Source organism: Cotesia glomerata, linkage group LG2, assembly GCF_020080835.1.
Source record: "Cotesia glomerata isolate CgM1 linkage group LG2, MPM_Cglom_v2.3, whole genome shotgun sequence".
NCBI lineage: Eukaryota > Metazoa > Arthropoda > Insecta > Hymenoptera > Braconidae > Cotesia > Cotesia glomerata.
Window position 1 is genome coordinate 3,767,582 of NC_058159.1, and position 22,884 is coordinate 3,790,465.

Below are 22,884 nucleotides of genomic sequence, written 5' to 3' on the forward strand. Positions count from 1 at the left end.
ATAATAAAAAATCTTTGAAACAAATTAATTAATAAGATTGAAAAAGTTATAGTAAATAATCTCTAATAAAAGTTTAGAAAGCGGTAGCAGTTTTGGTGCCTCTCAAACTATCAGAGATAAATAAATTAAATAGCTTTGTTAAAGAAGCAATTAAATTCTCTTTAACTAAAAAAAGTCTTATAAAAGTTAATAGTTAATACTTGATAGTAGTTATATATGATTTTACACCTTTTTCCTTCCAACTCGCAACAACTAGTATTGACTTAGCATACTTTGATAAAACAAACTTTCAGAATATTTAATTAGATTTAAACGGCTAAGTATATTATATATAACTTAAAAAATTATTAATGAAATACAAGTGAGTTTTGTGTAAAAAATCAAACCTAAATCTTTACTTAGAGTTTAATTAAATAATCTATATTATTAAGAGAATAAGAAAAATTTTATATCCAGGTCTTGATTTAAATTAGTGCCTTTTTAAGGTTTCATATCATTCTCACCAATAGTTGCTTCATTATGATGTGTTTAGACTGCATTCGAAAATGCTCTATCTCTAGATACATAATTAAAAAATGACCTTGTATCTTGTAAACTATTGACACTTTTAAAGATATAAGCTCATCCCAACGTTACACTCATCGAGACCTTTCATTTGAGTACCCACATCAATTTCTCATATGTTTTATATATTTATATATATATGTATTTATGAAAAATATATGAAAAATTGATGTGGGTACTCAAATAAAAGGTCTCGATGAGTGTAACACCGGGATGAGCTTATATCTTTAAAAATATCAATAACTAAGAAATTACCTTTCATCTTGTGAAATATTGACATTTTTAAAGATATAAGCTCATCCCGACAATACACTCATCGTGACCTTTCATTTGAGTACCCACATCAATTTTTCATATGTTTTATATATTTATATATAAGTATATATGAAAAATATATAAAAATGCATTTGAGTACTCAAATGAAAGCTCTTCATGAGCATTACATCAGAATGAGCTTACATCTTTAAAAATATCAATAACTAAGAAATTACCTTTCATCTTGTGAAATATTGACATTTTTAAAGATATAAGCTCATGCCAACAATACATTCATCGTGACCTTTCATTTGAGTACCCACATCAATTTCTCATATATTTTATATATCTATATATATATGTATTTATGAAAAATATATGAAAAATTGATGTGGGTACTCAAATAAAAGGTCTCGATGAGTGTAACATCGAGATGAGCTTACATCTTTAAAAATATCAATGGCTAAAAAATTACCTTTTATCTTGTGAATTATTGACATTTTTAAAGTTATAAACTCATCCCGATGTTACATTCATCAAGACCTTTTATTTGAGTACCCACATAATTTTTTCATATATTTATATATATTATATATATGTATATATGAAAAATATATGAAAATGCATGTGTGTACTCAAATGAAAGCTTTTGATAAGTGTAACATCGGGATGAGCTTATGTCTTTAAAAACGTCAATATTTAAGAAAGTAAAGTGCAATTTAACAAAAGTCATTATTTAATAAAGCAAAATTTCATTTATTTATAGTTGAAAAGTCAGGGCATAGTGACTGCAAGGTCGCTAATTAAATATTAAATATTTAAAAGCTGTCACGTTACACTCAACAGAGTAGGTGCATATTAAATATTTACTTTTTTCCTCTCGAATACTCGAGGACCGTCGGTGGAGGTGGTAATGAAGTTTCACTCGGATTACCCAACCAAACAGTCTTACTAAATCGTCCTTTAATCACAGGTGTCTGCCATTTATTTGCCGAGGGGACATTAATCATTGATTTTTCACCGCTCGCTTCAGCAATCGCTATTGTTCTGTAACTGAAACAAACATAGAGGATGTACTACTGAAAAACCACACTATAAACTAATACAATACAACAAAACACACCAGCAACAATAGTTGACGAGTAATAGGTCAATGGAAGTGGAAAAAAAAAAATAAAAAAAAAACTTAAGATTAAACAACAAAAAAAAATATTTATTGTTATTACACCCTTATTTTAAATATCATTATCATTAATTTACAACTTCAACACAGTAAAGTTTATACAGCAAAAAGTTTCAGTAAAACATTATTATTGATTCAATAAGCCTTGAATTCTAGTTCCAGCGAATGAATTCCAAAAACCAAAGTAAAAATTATATAAAAATTAATAATAAACTGCTATGAAAAATTAGTGCCATGGAACCTGATTTGGATGGCTTATAGACCCCAATTTATAGTACCTTGTTAATAGCGGTAATTGTGTATTATTTGATTGTCCAGGCGGTGTTGCACTTTGGGCTAACTCGTTACCTAGCGAGGAAGTACCGTCGCCTTTTAATACAGCAACACATTTCCAGTTATTAATATAATTATCTTTCCACAGACGAACGCATCCGTCATCCCCAGAGCTTGCCAGAATAGTTCCCATTGTGTTCCAGCACACACGCCAAACGGTGCAGTAATGATCGTCAAATTGGGCGGCTGTCGTTATTTCGAACCGTGATAGACCATTTTGAGCGCTGTCGCTATCAATCAAAATAAGATTTATTATTTAACGCTGGTAATTAATTATTACTGGTCAGCGATCAATAATATTATACATTTATTAGTTATCACTCGCCTACTTTTAGCTTTTAACTGTCTTGTTAAAAATTCAGACTAATGCATCAATTTATTTTTTTTTAACAATTAATGATTTTTTAAAAGTTGAGTACTTTTCTTAATATGAAAGCTTTTTAAATGAAAATTTTTATAATTATATAATTAACGAGAGAAATGCTGATTTTCATTAATTTTTTTTTAGGTATAAAAAATTAATATTGTTTAGTGAAACTATCAGGTTATTTTATACATATATTTATGAGTATTTTTTTTAATTAAACAACAATATAACTCAACAAATAGCGGAGATATCAGCTGATACACGTCGTAGGTTGTCTTTCGACTTAGCAGTTGGTGTGCAGTATGCAAGCCACAATTTTTATCTAAAATCACTCGGCACAGAAAAATTACTTTTTTTATATGTGTATCTTATATATGAACCTCAATTCCAAAAAAAAAGTAAAAATTTTCATTTTTTAGAGGGCTGTAAAATTAAGTCGTGATTTTTTACCATTTTTTGATACATTGTTTATTAAAAAAAAAATAGTTTAAATAAAAATATCGATTATGATGGAGGTTCATATTCAGCGTAATTGTATAAAGAAAAGTAATTTTTCTGTGACATTGATTTCAGATAAAAATTGTGGCTTCCATAGTGCACACCAACTGCTAAGTCGGAAGACAACCTACGATGTGTATCAGCTGAAATATCTGCTACTTTTTAAGTTATACTTTCGTAAAATATGGAACAATACATATAAATATATGTGTAAAATAACCTGATAGTTTCAATAAATAACATTAATTTTCATGCCTTAAAAAATTTAATAGATAGATTTATTTAACCTTGTACAACAGTAGGAACTGCTTTTTACAATTTTTCATCTCAGTATTTTATACTGGTCTGCATCTTAATAAATACTTAAAGCTCTGGTTCTAGCACCACTTTTACTTAAATATTTCATATCACTGAGAAAAAAAAAGTACTTGTAACAAGAATATAAATTCTTGATAATTTTCAAGAATATATTTTCTTATCTCAAGAATTGGTCGAATTATTTTTATGAAAATTAATTTAGCAGATATTTGATAATTTAAAAAATTTGTGTAACAAATAAATTATGGGAAAAAAAATTAGAAAAAAAATTGACTTGTAGAAATTTAAAAAAATTGAAAATCCAATTTTTTAAAAATAATTTTTTGGATCAAATTTATTTGTTAAAAAAAATTAAAAAATAGTTAAGTGACTGCTAACTTTAATGTCCTATAATTTTTTGTTTAATTCAAGTGAACCTATTCCTTTGTTAATCTATCAAAATTAATGCCATTATTTTATTATCATGATAGATATTGATATTCTTTTGTCAAAAAACCAAAATTTATTTTAAACGATTCTTAAGCCAAGAAATTTTTTTCTGGACAAAAATTTTTTTTTCCTCAGTGTATTGTCGTTAATATCACTTTTTACTAGATTTTAATTCAAAATTTTTTAATTTTTAGATTGTTTTAAATTAAATTCCATTACATTACTTTAAAGATTTTACTCAATAACTTTTTATATCATTTGTTAACAAAGATTAAAAGGATATAAATTAGCCTCTATGAGGCAATTACGAATTAAAAAAAAATTAATAAAAAAATCAGCATGAAAACGTCTTTCTAAACGTATTTACCCCCTTAAATAAAATATTATTAACTTACTGCATAGGTTTTAATGTCACAATCCGGACGTCTTTGGTAGCGATAGCCAGAGTATGATAACTCCTGCCGAGATTTGAAGAAAATGCGATGTCGTGGACTGGCTCTACAACATTTGAAATAGTCTCTGTTCTCGTCCATCGTCGGCTATTGTCAGAGTACTCATAAATAAATACTTTGCCACCAGCAGCTGCATTGGTGTCATCGCTACCGACAGCGATCATTGGCGGATGGAGTCTGAAATAGTTTAATGCTCGTTAATATTCCAAGACACAGATTATTGGCTATCTTTCAATTATCATTTAATATTTATCGGGTGGGAAAATACCTGGACATTGATGGGTTCCATGAGATACAGCTGCAAGCGAGCTTGCAATTTATGTCGTGTTGCAGAGTCCACTGGCTGAGGTTCATCACATCCGGCGCTTCATAAATCCTGATCACACCGTCTGCGCTGCATGTTGCTAATATTAATCCCAGGGTTTTAGGACCGAATTTAACGTCTGTTACTGAAGTTCGAGAGTCCACTAGATTTGTACGGCGGATCCAGTGACGCATTCCGCGTTCATTTGGTCCAGAGCTTCTGCCAACTATTTTTAAACAAATATTTATTGATAAATAGCGCCAAGATTTTTTACTGAATATTCAAAACAATAATTTACAATGAATGATTAAAATTTTTGATATTATGGCAAAAATATTGATCCTATACAGAAAAAAAGGTTCACTTGAGCTAAGAAAATATTTTTCTTCCTAATTATTTTCTTGAGCGAAAAAAAAAATTTTTTTTGTCACAAGAAATTTCACTTATTCCAACAAAATTAATTCTCTTGCTTTAAGAAATATGTATCTTGATCCAAGAAAATTTATTTAAGTCAAGAAAATCTTGTTTTGAGAAAATTCAGCATCTTGGCTTCAAAAAATTTAGTTCTTGATAGAAATAAAGAAAATTTCTCTCTTGCTCCAAAAAATTAAATACAAAGATAGAAGTAAATTTTCATTAATATTTTTATTGATTAACATGTCAAATAGGAAGATCAAATAATATTGAATCATTTTTTTTCATTCAACATATATAATTGCACGCTAAAATAATATAAAATCGGTATCAAATATTCAAGAAAAATTTTCTCAAGGTGAGAAAATTTTTTTCTCAGCTGAAGTAGGTGGCCCTGCTTCCTTAAAGTATCTAAAAATCTTGATCAAATATAAAAATTTATTGTATAAAGTATTTATGATAGAATTAAGAAAAAATGACTTCCAAGAATAGAATTTCAAGAAAAATTTTTATCTCGGCCAATACAACTTCGGTCTTCCTTTAGGCACCCGAAAATTTTTTTGAGCCAAGAATTTTGTTTTCCAGTCAAGAAATTTTTCTTTCTGTGTATAAAAATTTTTTTTAAACAAAAATTGTTCAAAATTTAATTTTATAAAAAAATGTCCCTTATATTTTTTCTTTCGGATCAATAATTTCACCGTAATTTCAAAAATAAGATTCATAGTTATCAACAAATTTGAACCTTTCATTATGAATTTTAATTTTGGAATTACAACGAAAATATTGGTTTAATAAAAAAAACCATAAGAAACATTTTTTTTATAAAACTTAAATTTTTAACAATTTTTGTTAGATAAATTGTTTTATAGCACCAATATTTTCACCATAATATCAAAAATTTTAACCATTTATTTTAAAATTGCGGCAAAAATTTTTTCCCTATCAATAAATTATCTTTAGATTTTTTTTTTTATTTAATCAGGTCAATAAATTTTTGCTAGGAGATAAATATATTTAGATTCGAGAGCGATAGTTTTTGTTTTATTCGTGACATTTAAATTGTTAAATAATTGTGCCAATTATCATTTAACTACTGATAACTAAATAAAAAAAATAAATAAAAAACTCGTGACTTTAAAAGAACACCATTTATTTATGGATACCTGTCCGATATCTTGTCATGTTATATTAATGTTTAATGAATTTCTTGAAATATTAATGTAAATTCGCAGATGCTGCCCGCTTTTATAAATATATAATCAACGTCTGACATCCATCAGGAAATTGAAATATTCTGATCGTTCTAATAATGTAATAAAGTAATAATAAACTAAAATAGTTATTTATAAATAATATTGAATAAATAAATTATTTTATTTAAGAAAGATAAATTATAAATAAATATATTGAAAATTATATTTATTCGTCTGTGAGCTTTGTTTAAATTCAATTATATAGAATAAATATTGATTTTATATTGTATTTTTTTATTCTTAGACTTGATTGAATAATATAAAAATTAATTTAGAAGAAATTCAATAATTTTTAGAATTTTTATAACAAATAAATTATGGAAAAAAAATTGACATAAAAATTTTTAAAAATTAAAAATGCAATTTTTTTTCGGAATAAATTTGTTTGTTAAATAATATTAAAAAATGATCAAGACTGTTAGTTTTAATGAAATTAAAGTTCGCAATCACGACAACTTTTTAATTTTATTTAACAAACATGAAAATTAATTTAGCAGATATTTGATAATTTTAATAATTTTTTTAACAGATAAATTATGGCAGAAAAAAATTAGAAAAAAAATTGACATGTAGAAATTTTAAAAAATACAATTTTTTAAAAATAATTTTTTTAGAAAAAAATCTATTTGTTAAAAAAAAATTAAAAAATGGTCAAGTGACTGCTAACTTTAATGTCATTTAACAAACAAATTTGTTCCAAAAAAATAATTAGTAAAAAAATTGTATTTTTTATTTTGTAAAATTTCTACTTGGCAATTTTTTTTATGCGTAATTTCTTTGTTAAAAAATTATTAAATATACTCTAAATTAATTTTCATTGACTTGAATGTAATTTGAAGAAATATTATTTAAAATAAAAAAATAAATAAATACCAATTTCTTCCCAAACAGAAGCAGTACGATCAAAAGAACATGTAGCTAAAACTTGTCCGAATTCCGGATGAGCCCAGGTAACTTTCCAAACAGAACCACTGTGAGCTTTCCAGGATGCGCTCAAATGCCAGTCACCTTGGTCATCCTCGTCCCAGACCTGAATTGTTAAAAAAATAAATTAACATAATACTAAAGTTAGCCAACCTTTTTAATTTTTTTTAAATAATGAAATTAGAACGAAAAAATATTTTTTTTTAATTGCACTCGCTGTTTTTCAAGTTTTTTACAAATTCAATTTCTCTTTTATCACATTAAAGTTAGCAGACACTTAACCTTTTTTTTAATTTTTTTAACAAATAAATTATTTCCAAAAAATTGTTTTTAAAAAATTGCATTTTTTATTTTTCAAAATTTCTACATGTCAATTATTTTTTCTTTTTTTTTCTGCCATAATTTATTTGTTAAAAAAATTCTGAAAATTGTCAAAAATCTGCTAAATTAATTTTCATTTTTCTTTTTAATTTTTTGTCATAATTTTTTCAATGAAAAAAAAATTCTAAAAATTTTTAGATTTTGGCTAACTTAATTTTCATTAAATTAACAACAATACAGTGAATAATTTTAAAATTTACAATAATTACTAACCTTGACGAATTGATCACTAGAACACGTTGCCATCCGCTGTCCATAGTAATCGTAAGCAATATCATGAATTAAATCCTTGTGCTCTGCGTACAAATTGTGAGCTTCGAACATTTTTACAGCTGATTAATAATCAATTGTCATTCATACAACATTAATTTTGAATCAAAGTTATTGTTATTAGTTTTGTGTTGCTCAAGTGTATATAAACAGACAATAAATAAATAAACTGGAGGTTATGTTGTCAGGGTCTGGCGGTATTTGTGTTGAAATCAATCTTCAGCTTCTTCAGTTACTCACAAGAGGGTTCAAGCACTTGTCTGAAATATGAAATATGCGAAATATGTTATGGAGCGGGAAGCGTAAAATAAATATAGTAAATATCAAATAACTAATATAGGAAGTAAATTACCGAACGCTTCATGACCTGCAATTATCACTTACTCATAGATAGGGCTCAAATAGTATTTCTTGTCTGCCATCTCAGTCTCCATTTTTCAGAGCTCTTGACTTGTAAGCACAAACATGTGGCTTTTTGGTTAATTTTTTTTTAAATAACACCAATCAAAATATGGATCTCAATGATAATAATTATTCTTTTACTGCTGTGAGTATTTTTTTGTTTTTATAATTATGATTATTATTATGAATTTAAAATTAGCCGACGTTCAATAATTTTTTATTAACTAAATTACAAGTAAAAAAATACTTTAAAAAAATGCACGGATAATTTTTCAAAACTTTAAATTTTTTCTTTTAATTTTTTTAAAATAATTTTTTCATTAAAAAAAAATTATAAAAATTTTTAGTCGGCTAACTTAATTTTAATTTATTATTTTTATTAGGTAATGAAAACAATTGTTACATTATAATATTATGATACAAAAATCAGGAAACATCTGATAATTTTTATAACAAATAAAATATGATAAAAAAATAGTTTTTAAGACTCGCATTTATAATTTTTTTTTTTTTTATTTTTACATGTTGAATTTTTTTATAATAATTTTATTGTTGTAAAAATCTAAAAAATTTTTTGATTTTTTTATTACAGAATTATTACAAAAAAATAAAAAAAAATTTTTTTCATTTGTAAAAAACTTGAAAAACTATAAGTGCAATTTTTTAAAAATATTTTTTAGTTATAATTTAATAAATTAAGCAAAACAAAAAAATGTCAGCTAACATTATAATTATGAAAACATAATACTAAAGTTAGCCGACGTTTTTAATTACTTTCCATTAATTAAATTAGAATAGAAAACTATTTTTTAAAAATTGCACTTACAGTTTTTCAAGTTTTTTATAAATGAAATTTTTTTTTATTTCTTTTGTAATAATTTTTCAATAAAAAAAAATTCTAAAAATTTTCAGATGTCGGCTAACTTAATTTCCATTAAGAAAACATATATTTAATAATTATTTTTTTGTATATTTTAATTGTCAAAAAAAAATGTCAGATTTATTATTTCAACACTAAAAATTCAAAAATTTTTCTTTTATAAAAATTAAACTAAATTTTGATATTCACTTACAAATTTATAATAATTTAAGACAAACAAAAAGTGATTTTATTTTGTAACGAAAATATTTATTTGTATAATTTATTTAATTAAATTGCATCTACTGAAATAATTACGCTAATTAAAAGCTAATAAATTAAATTCTAAATAAATTCAATATTGCTAAATATTACTAAAGAAGAATAATTAATTTGATCAAACGTTTACATTCATATATATATATTTTAATTTATTAATTTATTGAAATTACTTTGTTTAATTCACAATAATTTAACACAGGAATATTTTTCATTAATTTATTGGAATTGATCAAACGAAATAATTTTTAATTAAAACGTGATTTTAAATTAAAAAAGAAAATTCATTGTCAGAAGAAACAAAAATGTACAGAAATTTTTTTATTAAAAATTGTATACATTCTATAAAAATAATTTTATTAATTTCATCCAATTTAATTAAGCAAAATATTTTTAAAATTTAGTTCTCAGTACTGAAGTAAATAAAGCATTATAATTAAAAAAAAATCCATAAAATTTAATATTTTAATAAACTAATAAATTATTTTCCAGCGCATGATCCGTCGAGCTCAGAATCAAAAATCTCGCAACACAACAATAAGCGATAACACAAACGAGTATATAAAGAGCAAACACAGCTACCATTGTCCAAATGAGGACAAATCAGGCCAACGAGGAGCGAAAAATAATGGGAGTTGTGTAGTACCCCGTGGGTGGAAAGCAGGAGGATCGACAGCTACAACTACCCTACATTTGGAATCCAATGTCAGGATAAAGACCCAAACGGAAGGAAACAACTCGACAATAACTTCGCTCTCGGCTAAAATCAATGACCTGGATACTCAAATCGCAGATTTGGGAATTCAGGAAACTTTGCCAATTAGTATACAGGCTGATCGTTCCGCTAAAATTTACCCCTCGCTGGTCGACATTAAATATCACAGCCCCAGTTCTCATTCAAACTCCAATTCGAGCGGCAAAAAATCCCCAATTAACATCGACAACAACGCTAACATCGTCGAGGACAATTTCAAGACACCAATAAAGCCTCCAAGGCGTAAACCTAACTTAGAGTCGACTCGCAAAGTGTCTCCCAAGTCAGGTCCATCCAGCAAAACTGACTCACCAAACACTGAATGTACAATTTCAACAATTCAGCTAGTGGACAGTCCATTGTCCTGTCCGCCTTCCAGAGACGAGGTCGAAGAAAACAAAGCTTACTTGGAAGTAGGAAGCCCTATTCTTCCCGAAGAGGTCGAACATTTTCTAGAGAACGCTCTGGGAGACGAACTTTACAACAGTTCAGTAACTTACGGCTTAGGAGTTGACAATTCTAACGTCAACGCCTCGGATTTGATGTCCCAAACTCCTTCAAAATCTTTCATCAGGAGAGTAAAAAGCTTCTTTACACGGCAGCGCTCGACTGCGAAAAGTAATACTCAATCAATGTTATCTCCAAAGGAATTCAGACCATTGCACAATGCAGGAAGAAGCGCTAAGCTGTACAGATCGTTGTCTTCCAGGGTTAAGAAGAAATTAAGAGGCAGTTTAATGAAAGAAGAACCGGAGAACTCTGTCGCGTTATTGCCGGATTATTTGCAGCTCCCGAGGGACAGTATTAATAGCCAGAAAATTGAGAAACTTTTGCAGGAAGTGAGGATTCAAACTACGATTCTTAATCAAGCTAGCAAAGCGCTGGAAATGTGTCAGCTGAAGAAAGAGTTTAATGCGAGTCGAGAAGAAATAGAGTCCCAGCGCTTGTTACTCCTGGCTGATATTCGCAAGAGGTTGTTGCTCCAGGAGCTCAAGGATCTCAGTGGAATCTCAGAGGACTTGCAGCTGCTTAACAAAACAGAGGATTCCTCAGTCCGGTGCGGGACTGTTAGTATTAAAGACATACAATTGACCCTTCGTGAGTGTCTTTACCGCGAATCAGAACCTGGAGAGATTCAAGAGTGGTTTGTTATTGTAATTACCGAGGGAACTAACGTCTACGCGAGCTCTGCTGTTTGTTGTCCGGTGGAGAGCTTCGTGATAAGCTTTCCTGAGTTCAGCTGTGTGATGAACGATCTGCCGCCGAGTTTAAAAATTTTACTGGATGTTTATGTGCTCAAATTGACCACTGGGGTCAGTTATCAGCACGAGTTGAAGTACCACATTGAGTATGATGAGAAAAACACTTCGTGTCCGTCGCCGACGAAGTTATTGAAGCGAGTTGAGCGACCTCTGTCGCCTAAAACACGCCGTCCGGTGTTTTTGACCTCCTCTTTCACGGTTTGTGGTAATGTGGAGCTTTCTTTGAGAGATCTGACGATCAGCACACCCTGGCCGCTCGCTGGAGTTCCTAGAGACTCGATTTTACTGGGGACTATTGATCTTAATATTAATTGCATCCTTAATTTTTCTCTCGACCACAAGGGCTTTGTTAACTATTTGGATGAGTATGATGGCTTGACTTACTGGACCCGCAGATGGTGTGTCATTCAAGGCAGCCATATACTATTTTGGAATTATCCAGAGGACCAGGAGGACAAACCGCCTGTGGTTACTATCGACCTGCATTGTTGCGCTTCTGATAAAATAAATCATGTCACTAGGTCAATGTGCGCCAGACCAAGAACTCTGTTGATTGAAACTCTCAGGCAAATTGACGCTAATGATAAACCAAGTCTCTTGATTGAATGTCATTCTGGATTTACTCTTGTCAAGTAATTTATTTTAATTAATCTTTTAATATTATAAAATTTGTATTCGGTATAAAACCCAGTTATTGACACTTGCAATTTTATTTTAAGGGGGATATACCCTAGTGGAGAAGCGCGATGCCAAAAACGACCCGTCGCTCTGAACGCGGAGACGGGGTCGTTTTTTCGAAAAAAACGACGCGAGTCCAGAACGTAAGATAAGCAGCGCTAGATGAAAAAATGCCGATTTTGATGTACTTTATCAATATAAGAATTATTTTTAGGGGATTTAGGAAAGGTTTGTTATAATTTAATGAACAATTAATATGATTAATAAGAATAAATAGTCGGTAAGATGCCTATTACACTTTTCTGCGGTTTAATCTAACACATACTATACATTTCCCCGTAAAAATTTATTCTTTACTATTTTTCTTTATTTATTCTTATTAATCATATTAATTGTTCATTAAATTATAACAAACCTTTCCTAAATCCCCTAAAAATAATTCTTATATTGATAAAGTACATCTAAATCGGCATTTTTTCATCTAGCGCTGCTTATCTCACGTTCTGGACTCGCGTCGTTTTTTTCGAAAAAACGACCCCGTCGCGTTCAGAGCGACGGGACGTTTTTGGTATCGCGCTTCTCCACTATCGCGATAGCCACGGAAATTAAAAAAAAAAAATTTTTTTTTTTTAAATCAAATTTATACATTCAAAAATACACGGAAAAAAGTAAACTGTAATATTCACTCGGATTCCGGTTAATTTTTATAGTTTCAAACAGTAAAGCGGACATCGGGGTGGCAAAAATATAAATATTATAGAACTTAATGTAGAAAGTATAAAAACCACAATTTATAATTTAATATCCAAAATAAGTGATTAGTAGCTGTCACTATAGTAAATAACGACTCTTTCATCTTAAAAAATTACAGTTTTAAACAGTAAAAGTTGTCATTTCAAGATATAGTCCATATTATGAGGAGAAGGGGGTCTCACTCTGGGAGAATTTAACATTTGAAACAGTAAAAATTGTACTTTCAAAATATACATTTTACCAGTTCAAGCAAGTCAATAATTACAGTTTGATTTTTAGCGTTGCGTTTAAAATTTACCATTTTACTCTGTAAATATTGACGTTGCTTGTATTAGAAATTTACTAATTTTATTTTATACTTTTTACATATGATAAAATCATTTTTTAGGTACGAAATAATAAATATCAAAGTCTGAATTCTTAATTATTATACTTTAACATTTTAGACATTTACATAGCGAATATTACTGTTTGAAATAGTATTTTCTTCCATGTAAAGAGTAAATTGTAACGTTTAAGTGGTAAATATTATAAAGTGAATAGTAAAATCACGATTTTACTGTTTGAAATGGTAATTTTTAGCAGTTGATCATTATTTATTATAAATCGACTGTTATTTATTACAGTTTACTTTTTTCCGTGTATGTATCTAGAGTTTTATATGAAAATTCCGAATATTTTTCGAGTTATAGTCATTTTTGTGACAGCACGTCAAATGACCATTGCACGCGCGGCGCTCCGACGAAAACGCGTTTTTCTCGAAACTACTTTTTTTGAACTGGTGGGATCTGTAATTTGCATAAATATCAACCGACTTGCAACTTTTTTTTTATGCATTCGTCTATCCAGTAGCTATAGTTGCACGTAAAGGATTTTGAAAATTTTAAGATTTTTTAGGACTGTTTGAATCCAAAAAAATGAGAAAAAAAACGAAAAAATTTTTAATGTCGCCATTTTTTTTTAAATCCAAATTTTCAAAATCTCCTACGTGGAACGATAACCACATGCATGCAGATTACAACGCAGTTTGGTTTTTTTGTTTTAGATAATCCGTTTTTGAGTTAGAGATCCCACCGAGGTGGGGGAAATTTTTTTGGTGCTCTACAAAAATGCTTATAACTTTGTAACAACATGATATTTTTTAATCAAAATTTAGGAGAATGATCTTCAATGTATACTTTATGAAACAAAAAAAACCGATCCCTAAATTCCTTTATTATCCCAGTAAAAAAATTCCCGAAAATCACTTATTTTTTTTATCCTCACAGTGGCTATCCCCCTTAATTAAATGAAACAAATCGACTCTAATAAATTAATAAATATTTTATTTTTTTAATTAGAATAAAATTGCTAGTGTCAAACAACTAAGCCAGGGTCAATAATTGGATCTTTTACATTATTCAGAATTTAATTAATTAATTTTTTTTTTTTTTTCATTGCAGACATTTATTATCTTATGAAACAACACGTGAACTTGTTGATGTTATGGATAAGATGAATTACGTATTAGGAATTCTTCGTAAATGGAAAGTTACGACGACAATCCGTCCTCCGAAGCCACCAGGTTTACCAGAAATGGTTTCTGAATTATAAAATTTGTAACTTATAAACCTCTAATTATTTTAAGACACTGAATTTAACAGACACTAATTATTTTTAAAATTTTTATAACTATTAAATTATAATGGAAAAAATTTAATGAAAAAATTCCACATGGAGAAATTGTACAAAATTATAAGTACGAATTTTTTTTTTTTTTTTTTTTTTCATAATAATTGATGTGTGATAAAAAGTTCAAAAATTTTCAGATGTCTGCAAATTTCAGTATCAGAATTATTTATTACATTTTCATACGTTAGTTAATTGATAAAAATAATAATAATTTATATTATTATTATTAATGATGATAACAATAATTTATATTATTATTATTGATTATTATAATAATAATAATTTATATTATTATTATTTATGTATTGATGTAAAAGGATTAATATATATTTGACAAGAAATAAAAATAAATATTTAAATAATGGCGCGCTGGCCCCCTAGCGGGTGAATTCTGAATTATTTCCCTAACCCCAAAGGGATGTGCATGTGGGAAATTATAAAAACTAGAATAATCAAGTAAACACGTGTGGTTGATGGTGGTTGCTAATTTATATTTTTATTTTTAATATATGTTTTGATAAAATAATTATAATTGTAATTATAATTTAAAATGCCGCCTACAGCGAAGAAAAGTGTGAAGAGAAAATTAAAAGCTATTGTGGAAAATGTTGATGTACGGAGTGAAGAATCTGAAGAGGTTGGTTTTTTAATTAAATTATTTATTAATGAAAATTAATTCAGCATGTATTTGATAATTTTAAGGGCCAGTTTTTCAATCCGAGATAAAATTTTATCCAGGATAAAATTATTATTGCCAGTATATTTATATACATAAAATATATAGATATATTTTATTATTGGATAAAATTTAGTCTTGGATTAAAATCTAGCCCTAAGAATTTTATATCAAATAAATTATGGCAAAAAAAATTAAAGAAAAAAATTGACATGTAGAAATTTAAAAAAATTAAAAATGCAATTTTTTAAAAATAAAGAGTGAAAATTTTTGGAACAAATTTTTTTGTTAAATAAAATTAAAAAATTCTTAAGTAACAGCTAACTTTAACGTCATTGTTTATTAGCATGTGGTTTGGAGATGTGTAATTAATTAATTAATTTTTTTTTAGGATTCTGAAGCTGAAGATTTATTAAATGCTGAATTTAATGATACGGTTGATAGTTCTGATGAAGAAGTTGAAGAATCGGAGCCTGAGGATTCTGATGGTGAGGTAGATCAACTTGTTTTTGATTCTGACGAGAGCGATGCGCTTGAATTTGAAAGTGATGAGGATGATGAAGAAGAAGATGATGATGATGAAGAAGATGATGATGAGGAAGAAGAAGAAGAAGAAGAAATAAAAAATAAAAGCAATAATTTAAAAAAACAAGACGAAGTAAAAATTAAAAATATTTTAATAAAATCTAACAATGAAAAAAATAAAGAAGAAATTTTAAAAAATAAAAATAATAAAAATAAACAAGAAGAAATTTTAAAAAACAAAAATAATAAAAATAAACAAGAAAAAATATTAAAAAATAAATCAGAAAAAGTAACTAAAAATAAATTAGAAGCTGAAGAAATAAAATCACCCGACATAAATAACAAACCATCAGAACCTGAATTGAAAGACGAGTATGAAGAATACGACAGCTCTGACGAAGAAGACATCAGAAATACAGTCGGAAACATACCAATGCAGTGGTACAAGGAGCACGACCACATTGGCTACGACACAGAAGGAAAGAAACTGATAAAACCTGATACAGGAGATGAACTGGACAATTTCTTGAAGAGAGCCGACGACCCAGACTTCTGGAAGACTGTAAAAGACCCACAGACTGGCCAGGAGGTTGTCTTAACCGACGAAGACGTCGAGATTATCAGAAAGATAGCTAAAGGTCAATACCCCGACCCAAATTACAACGACTGGACTCCGTGGGTCGACTGGTTTACTTCCAAAGTGGAGAAAATGCCACTGAGAGGCTTCCCCGAGCACAAGCGGTCGTTCTTGCCGTCCAAGCTCGAAGCCAAGAAAGTTTCCAAGATAGTCCACGCATTGAAGATGGGCTGGATGAAGTCTTCGGCTGAGCTGGAGAAAGAACGCAAAGAGAAGAGTAAAATGCCGGCGTTTTACATGCTCTGGGAGACTGATGACCAGGCTGAAGAAATGCGGAGGATCCACAAGCACATCCAGGCTCCTAAAAGACACCTTCCAGGCCATGCTGAGAGCTACAATCCTCCACCTGAGTACTTGTTCGATAAAAAGGAGCTCAAGGAGTGGAATAAATTCAAAGACACTCCCTGGAAGAGGAAGCTTCACTTCATTCCTCAGAAATATAATTCTCTTAGGACAGTTCCAGCGTACCCTGATTTTATCAAAGAAAGATTCCAACGTTGTCTGGACCTTTACATGTGTCCGAGAGGCTACAAGATGAAGCTGAACATCGACCCAGAGCAACTGGTTCCTCAGTTACCGAGCCCGCAAGACCTCCAGCCATTCCCCACGACCCTGTCGATGGTCTTCAAAGGTCACACTGACATAGTAAGGTCAATGACCGCGCAAAACAGAGGTCAGTACATCGCCTCTGGTGGTGATGACGGGAATCTCAAGATCTGGGAAGTCGCCACCGGACGCTGTGTTAAAACTGTTCCTTGTGGTGCAACCATTCGCAGCGTGGCTTGGTGTCCCAATGAAGCGATCTCGCTAATTGCCGTGGCTGCTGGTCAGAAGGTCTTGCTGATAAATCCTGGAGTCGGAGATCATTTAGTTACCAGCAAGACTGACAAGCTTATGGAAATTATTCCTCAGAGCGACGTTGTTGTTAATGAAAGGGTCCAGTCTGCTGTACAGTGGGAACAAGCTGCTGGTGATAACTGGGACCAGGGAGTCAGGGTGATTTTGAATCACTTTAAAATTGTTAAGCAGATTGTTTGGCATGCTAAGGGTGATTATTTCGCTACTGTGATGCCTGATGGTCAAAATAGATCGGTTCTGATCCATCAAATGTCCAAAAGAAGATCGCAAATTCCTTTCAAGAGGTCCAAGGGACTTATTCAATGTGTCTTGTTCCATCCTATCAGACCTTTCTTGTTTGTTGCTGTAAGTTTTTTTTTTATTTATTATTTATTGTTTTTTTTACTCAATAATTAAACACTAATTTATTACAGACGCAAAGAAACATTAGGATTTATGACTTGGTTAAACAAGAAATCTTCAAAAAATTATTCTCAAACTCCCAATGGATCTCTAGCATGTCCATACATCCAGGTATTTATTTTTTAATACCTTGATCTATATTATTAAGAGAATAAGCAAAATTTTGTAGTGTATTTATATGATAAAATAGGTTTTATGGTTAAATTTGGTATCATTGGAAAAGTCTTGACTTGAATTTGTGCTTTTTCAAAGTTTTATATTATTCTCACCGATAGTCAATTTATGATGATGAGTAATTAGGCTGCATTCGAAAATATTTTATCTCTAGATGCATAATTAAGAAATGACCTTGTATCTCGTGAACTATTAACATTTTTAAAGATATAAGCTCATCCAGATGTTAAACTCATCAAGAGCTTTCATTTGAGTACCCACATCAATTTTTCATATATTTATATATATATATATATATATATATATATATATATATATATGAAAAATATATCAAAAATGCATGTGGGTACTCAAATAAAAGCTCTTGATGAGTGTAACATCGGGATGAGCTTATATCTTTCAAAACGTCAATAATTAAGAAATGACATTGTATCTTGTCAACTAATGATATTTTTAGAGATATAAGCTAATCTTGACATTACACTCATCGAGACCTTTCATTTGAGTACCCACATCAATTTTTCATATATTTATATATATTATATATATGTATATATGAAAAATATATCAAAAATGCATGTGGGTACTCAAATGAAAGCTCTTGATGAGTGTAACATCGGGATGAGCTTATATCTTTAAAAACGTCAATAGTTAAGAAAGTATAGGGCATTTTAACAAATGTCTTGTGAACTATTGACATTTTTAAAGATATAAGCTCATCCCGACATTACACTCATCGATACCTTTCATTTGAGAACCCACATCAATTTTTCATATATGTATATATATTATATATATGTATATATGAAAAATATATCAAAAATGCATGTGGGTACTCAAATGAAAGCTCTTGATGAGTGTAACATCAGGATGAGCTTATATCTTTAAAAACTTCAATAGAAAAAAAAGTACAGTGCAATTTAACAAAAGTCATTATTTAATAAAGCACAAATTTTGTTTATTTATAGTTCATAAGTCACAGCAGTCACATAGTGACTGCAAGATTACTACTATGTTATATAAATAAAATATTTAAATAGAATATTAATAAAAAAATTTATTCAACAGGCGGTGATAACATTATCGTGGGAACTTACGACCGTAAAGTCCTCTGGTTCGACTTGGACTTCAGCACGAAGCCCTACCAAACATTGCGACTCCACGGAACAGGAGTCCGAAGTGTCTCTTTCCACAAACGGTACCCACTATTCGCATCTGGATCTGACGACTGCAAGCTAGTTGTCTGCCACGGAATGGTTTACAACGACCTTTTGCAAAACCCTTTGATAGTACCCTTGAAAAATCTATCAAACCACGAGAAACACGAAGACTTTGGAATAATAGACGTAATGTTCCATCCAATTCAACCTTGGGTCTTCTCTGCCGGTGCAGATAGTACAATAAAAATGTATTCATAATTTTTAGTTATTATTACTATTATTATTTTTACTTAATAACTGACCTAATAATTGCACATACAATTGAAATAAATAGTCTGTAATGAACATATAAACTTTAAAAAAATTAATTTAAAAAAGCGTTTAAAGAAGCGTAAAAAATGAAGTTTATAAAATGCCACAGATGTTTTAAGTATAAAAAATATTAATAATTATATGATACTAAAGTTAACCGACATTTTTAATGTTTTGATTTTTTTTTAATAATTAAATTAGAACAAAAAAATATTTTTAAAAAATTACACTTAAAGTTTTTTACAAGTGAAAATTTTTTTTTTATTTTTTCGTAATCATTTTTTCAATAAAAAAAAGTTCTAAAAATTTTTAAAAGTCGGCTAACTCAAATTTCATAATAATTATTTAAGATATAGGCGAGTGGCCAAGACATTGCCATTCAGGCTCACCGCATTCGCATGTACGTCCAGCGTGTCGTACCTGAAAGACAGTAACGATACGTCTAGTATCGTCGAATCTACAACTAATATGTAAGTCGTTAATTAAAAATGTATAAAACTGATTAGCCCAACGCTGGCGTAAGTAAACAGATCGCGGATCTTCACGAAGTACATTTACAATAGCGCGTTTTTGCTCCTCAGCTTTGTCCTTGGCTATCTCGACAAGCTGTCTCACAGCACGTTCATTAAAAACTACCGACAACGAGGGTGATAATGGTTGAGAGATCCAATCAGGAACTCTAACTTGAAATTGATTGTCTGATTGAGTTTGAGTGTCTGCGCTGGATCTCGTGGGAAAACTTTGGAAAGTACCAGCCGCAGGAATGCTCTGAATATTTCCTACAGTTAAAGACGACCTCAGAGGCTGCGATTCAAATCCTTCTTCTCCATCAGGTGCCTCTCTAACCCCCATCCTGACTGGAGAATTGTCCAGACGCGGGTTCAATGCCCGTCGGTTTATCAAATCCATGTCAGTCACGCAAACGATGCTGGGTCCATCAGCGCCGTCCAGTAGCCGGGAATTCCTCGCGTCTTCAGACTCTTCTTGGGTCTGATTTTCCAACCCTAGTCCAGAAGGTCCTGGCATGGGATTTTCGGAAGATTCTCTGCTGCTCGCTTCTACGTTACTTGCATTTTCAGTCAACGGGTTTGGACCCAAGGATCTAGAGTATCTTTGTGGTAAGTTTTGATCATTACCTATACCCTGGAACTCCTCGGCTTGCAGTCTCATCGCCAACTCCTCGTCTCTAGACACGTCTTGGCCCTCTTCATCGGCTAAGCATCCTTCGATGTTGCCATTAAACGCCGAGTCGTAGAGACTCAGCCGGTCGTCAAGATTTTCTCGTCGGATTTCTTGCTCGATGTGCAGAGGGTCGTCGTACTGGGGAATGTAAGGCTTTATGTCCAACACTGGAGTCCCGTCTACGGTGTCTACGCCTTCGAATAAAATAGTATTCCCTTCGATACTTAAGATTTTCACCAGGCTTAGGCCGATTGGACAGGGACGGTGTGGTGAACGCGTTGAAAATACTCCTGTTCGAGCACCGTTCAGGCGCGGTGGTGATACTTTTGCTCGCACGTGGGTTGAATCGTTTCTATGAAAGTGAAACAAAATCCTGGGGAAAATACAAATAAGGTTTAATCATTTAGGGGGATAGCCACTGAAATTTCAAAAAAAAAATTTTTTTTCTTTTATTAAATCAAAGTTTATCGCAATTATAGAAAACAAAAATTATTTAAAAAATTCCATTTTCGGAAGGTATAAAAAAATTACAAGTGCAATTTTTTACAAACAATTTTTTAAACCTTGATTATTATTCAAAAAACATCAAAAATTGTCAAATACACGGAAAGAACAAGATGACACTGAATATCATCCCAGATTATACTGAGTGAAAAAAATTTGTAGATAGTAGCTATTATAATCCAGATTACAATGAGTATATTTGAGATTACAATGAGTATAATCCAGATATCAGGCAGTATAATCTCAATTTTTCTAGCTACTATCTGAAATTCGTTTTCACCATAGGTATCACTGAGTACAATCTAGGATGAAATCCAGTGTCATCCTATTCTTTCCGTGCACTCAAAAATATGTATCTAGAGTTTTATATGAAAATTCCGAATATTTTTCCAGTTATAGTCATTTTTGTGGCAGCGTGTCAAATGACCATTGCACGCGCGAGGCTCCGACGAAAACGCGTTTTTCTCGAAACTACTTTTTTTGAACTGGTGGGATCTGTAATTTGCATAAATATCAACCGATTTGCAACTTTTTTTTTTATGCATTCGTCTATCCAGTAGCTATAGTTGCACGTAGGGGATTTTGAAAATTTTGATTTTTAAGATTTTTTAGGGCTGTTTGAATCCAAAAAAATGAGAACAAAAAAAAACGAAAAAAATTTTAATGTCGCCACTTTTTTTTAAATCCAAATTTTCAAAATCTCCTACGTGGAACGATAACCACATGCATGCAGATTACAACGCAGTTTGGTTTTTTTGTTATAGATAATCCGTTTTTGAGTTAGAGATCCCACCGTGGTGGGGGAAATTTTTTCGGTGCTCCACAAAAAAGCTTATAACTTTGCAACAACATGATATTTTTTAATCAAAATTTAGGAGAATGATCTTCAATGTATACTTTATGAAACAAAAAAAAACCGATCCCTAAATTCCATTATTATCCCACTCAAAAAAATTCCCCTTTTTCTTTTAATAATTTTTCAATAATATAAATTATAGAAATTTTCCGATTTAAAATTATAATATTTAATTAATAAAATTACCACATGTGAGAAAAATCTTCAAGTCCATTGAGTGCATGTTCAGGATTAGTAAACACAGTATTAAACAAAGTTATTTTTCCCCTTGACTCTTTGCCAATTCCAGGTTGCCTTGGAGTCCCGCGTTTGCTAGGAAACCCAGTGTTAATAACACCAATAGGCTCTAAATTTAAGCTGGTGGACTGCGACGTTGAAGCTTCCACAGCCGGCTCAGCGACTTCAACAATTCCTGCAGATGCTTGCAGTCCAATAAGTCTCTTAATATTATCAACATCTTTTTCAAAAACGTACTTTAGACTTTTTATCTGCTGCCTATCAAAGACAAAAAAAATAATAATTAAATAAAATAAATAATACACTGAATAAATTTTAAAATAATTACCTTAAATTATATATTTCCCGTCTCGCAGTATTGAGTTGGCCCAGCAAATACTCGGGATCTACTTGGCTGATCTCACCGTCCATATTTACATAATTTTTCATTAATAAATATTATTTTACAACTTAAATTACCAGGAAACAGTATGTTGTTTATCATTTGATCTAGAGGTTATATGTCATTAGCCCGACGGTCAGAGTTTCAGTTGTAGCTGTCATTCCAATTTAACGTCTGTCTCCATTTTTTTTTTTCAATTCTCCAATCTCCAGCATCTTTTTACCCCCAGCCCCAATTTTCGCGACACCTCAAACTTTGTTATCAATGTTGCCAATCAGAAATTAGGAATTCTAGGAATGACACTGAAGTTAACTGATATAAAAATTGTTTTTAAAATTTAATAACAATGAAATTATTTTAACTAAAAAAATTTCAG

The 22,884-nt window shown here is 30.2% G+C and overlaps 4 protein-coding genes across 5 annotated transcripts; 2 read left to right on the plus strand and 2 right to left on the minus strand.

Annotated features, from left to right (window-relative positions):
• Window positions 1–1,590: 1,590 nt before the first annotated feature.
• Window positions 1,591–8,112, minus strand: LOC123259441 (nucleoporin SEH1). The gene is made up of 6 exons (XM_044719977.1): window positions 7,889–8,112; window positions 7,244–7,400; window positions 4,668–4,929; window positions 4,343–4,576; window positions 2,281–2,565; window positions 1,591–1,872 (listed from the first exon to the last, which is right to left on the minus strand). Exons 1-6 carry the CDS (start codon window positions 7,997–7,999, stop codon window positions 1,686–1,688), a joined length of 1,236 nt encoding a protein of 411 aa, XP_044575912.1. The 5' UTR covers window positions 8,000–8,112; the 3' UTR covers window positions 1,591–1,685.
• On the minus strand, window positions 7,816–22,807 carry LOC123259425 (tRNA (adenine(37)-N6)-methyltransferase). 2 transcript variants are annotated; one of them, XM_044719942.1, is made up of 4 exons: window positions 22,455–22,807; window positions 22,076–22,384; window positions 19,675–20,902; window positions 7,816–7,836 (listed from the first exon to the last, which is right to left on the minus strand). In XM_044719942.1, the coding sequence occupies exons 1-3, from the start codon at window positions 22,553–22,555 to the stop codon at window positions 19,693–19,695; spliced, it is 1,620 nt and encodes a 539-aa protein (XP_044575877.1). In that variant the 5' UTR covers window positions 22,556–22,807; the 3' UTR covers window positions 7,816–7,836; window positions 19,675–19,692. The 2 variants fall into 2 exon arrangements, with proteins under 2 accessions (XP_044575877.1, XP_044575878.1); XM_044719943.1 differs by lacking the exon at window positions 7,816–7,836 and adding an exon at window positions 9,261–9,282.
• On the plus strand, window positions 8,306–14,619 carry LOC123259416 (anillin-like). The gene is made up of 3 exons (XM_044719926.1): window positions 8,306–8,492; window positions 9,978–12,133; window positions 14,375–14,619. Exons 1-3 carry the CDS (start codon window positions 8,457–8,459, stop codon window positions 14,523–14,525), a joined length of 2,343 nt encoding a protein of 780 aa, XP_044575861.1. The 5' UTR covers window positions 8,306–8,456; the 3' UTR covers window positions 14,526–14,619.
• On the plus strand, window positions 15,042–19,381 carry LOC123259458 (ribosome biogenesis protein BOP1 homolog). The gene is made up of 5 exons (XM_044720001.1): window positions 15,042–15,240; window positions 15,671–15,898; window positions 16,043–17,644; window positions 17,713–17,812; window positions 18,944–19,381. The coding sequence occupies exons 1-5, from the start codon at window positions 15,154–15,156 to the stop codon at window positions 19,291–19,293; spliced, it is 2,367 nt and encodes a 788-aa protein (XP_044575936.1). The 5' UTR covers window positions 15,042–15,153; the 3' UTR covers window positions 19,294–19,381.
• Window positions 22,808–22,884: the final 77 nt, after the last annotated feature.

Excerpts from the sequence above, each read along its gene's own strand:
- LOC123259425 (XM_044719942.1), bottom strand. The coding sequence starts at position 22,555 with ATGAAAAATTATGTAAATATGGACGGTGAGATCAGCCAAGTAGATCCC. Across the intron at positions 22,385-22,454 it reads CGGGAAATATATAATTTAAG|GCAGCAGATAAAAAGTCTAA; the intron begins GTAATTATTTTA and ends TGTCTTTGATAG. Across the intron at positions 20,903-22,075 it reads GAAGATTTTTCTCACATGTG|GATTTTGTTTCACTTTCATA; the intron begins GTAATTTTATTA and ends TATTTTCCCCAG.
- LOC123259458 (XM_044720001.1), top strand. The coding sequence starts at position 15,154 with ATGCCGCCTACAGCGAAGAAAAGTGTGAAGAGAAAATTAAAAGCTATT. Across the intron at positions 15,241-15,670 it reads GGAGTGAAGAATCTGAAGAG|GATTCTGAAGCTGAAGATTT; the intron begins GTTGGTTTTTTA and ends ATTTTTTTTTAG. Across the intron at positions 15,899-16,042 it reads AAGAAGAAGAAGAAGAAGAA|AAAAATAATAAAAATAAACA; the intron begins ATAAAAAATAAA and ends ATTTTAAAAAAC.
- LOC123259416 (XM_044719926.1), top strand. The coding sequence starts at position 8,457 with ATGGATCTCAATGATAATAATTATTCTTTTACTGCT. Across the intron at positions 8,493-9,977 it reads ATAATTATTCTTTTACTGCT|CGCATGATCCGTCGAGCTCA; the intron begins GTGAGTATTTTT and ends ATTATTTTCCAG. Across the intron at positions 12,134-14,374 it reads TCTGGATTTACTCTTGTCAA|ACATTTATTATCTTATGAAA; the intron begins GTAATTTATTTT and ends TTTTCATTGCAG.
- LOC123259441 (XM_044719977.1), bottom strand. The coding sequence starts at position 7,999 with ATGTTCGAAGCTCACAATTTGTACGCAGAGCACAAGGATTTAATTCAT. Across the intron at positions 7,401-7,888 it reads CTAGTGATCAATTCGTCAAG|GTCTGGGACGAGGATGACCA; the intron begins GTTAGTAATTAT and ends TTAACAATTCAG. Across the intron at positions 4,577-4,667 it reads TGGAACCCATCAATGTCCAG|ACTCCATCCGCCAATGATCG; the intron begins GTATTTTCCCAC and ends AAACTATTTCAG.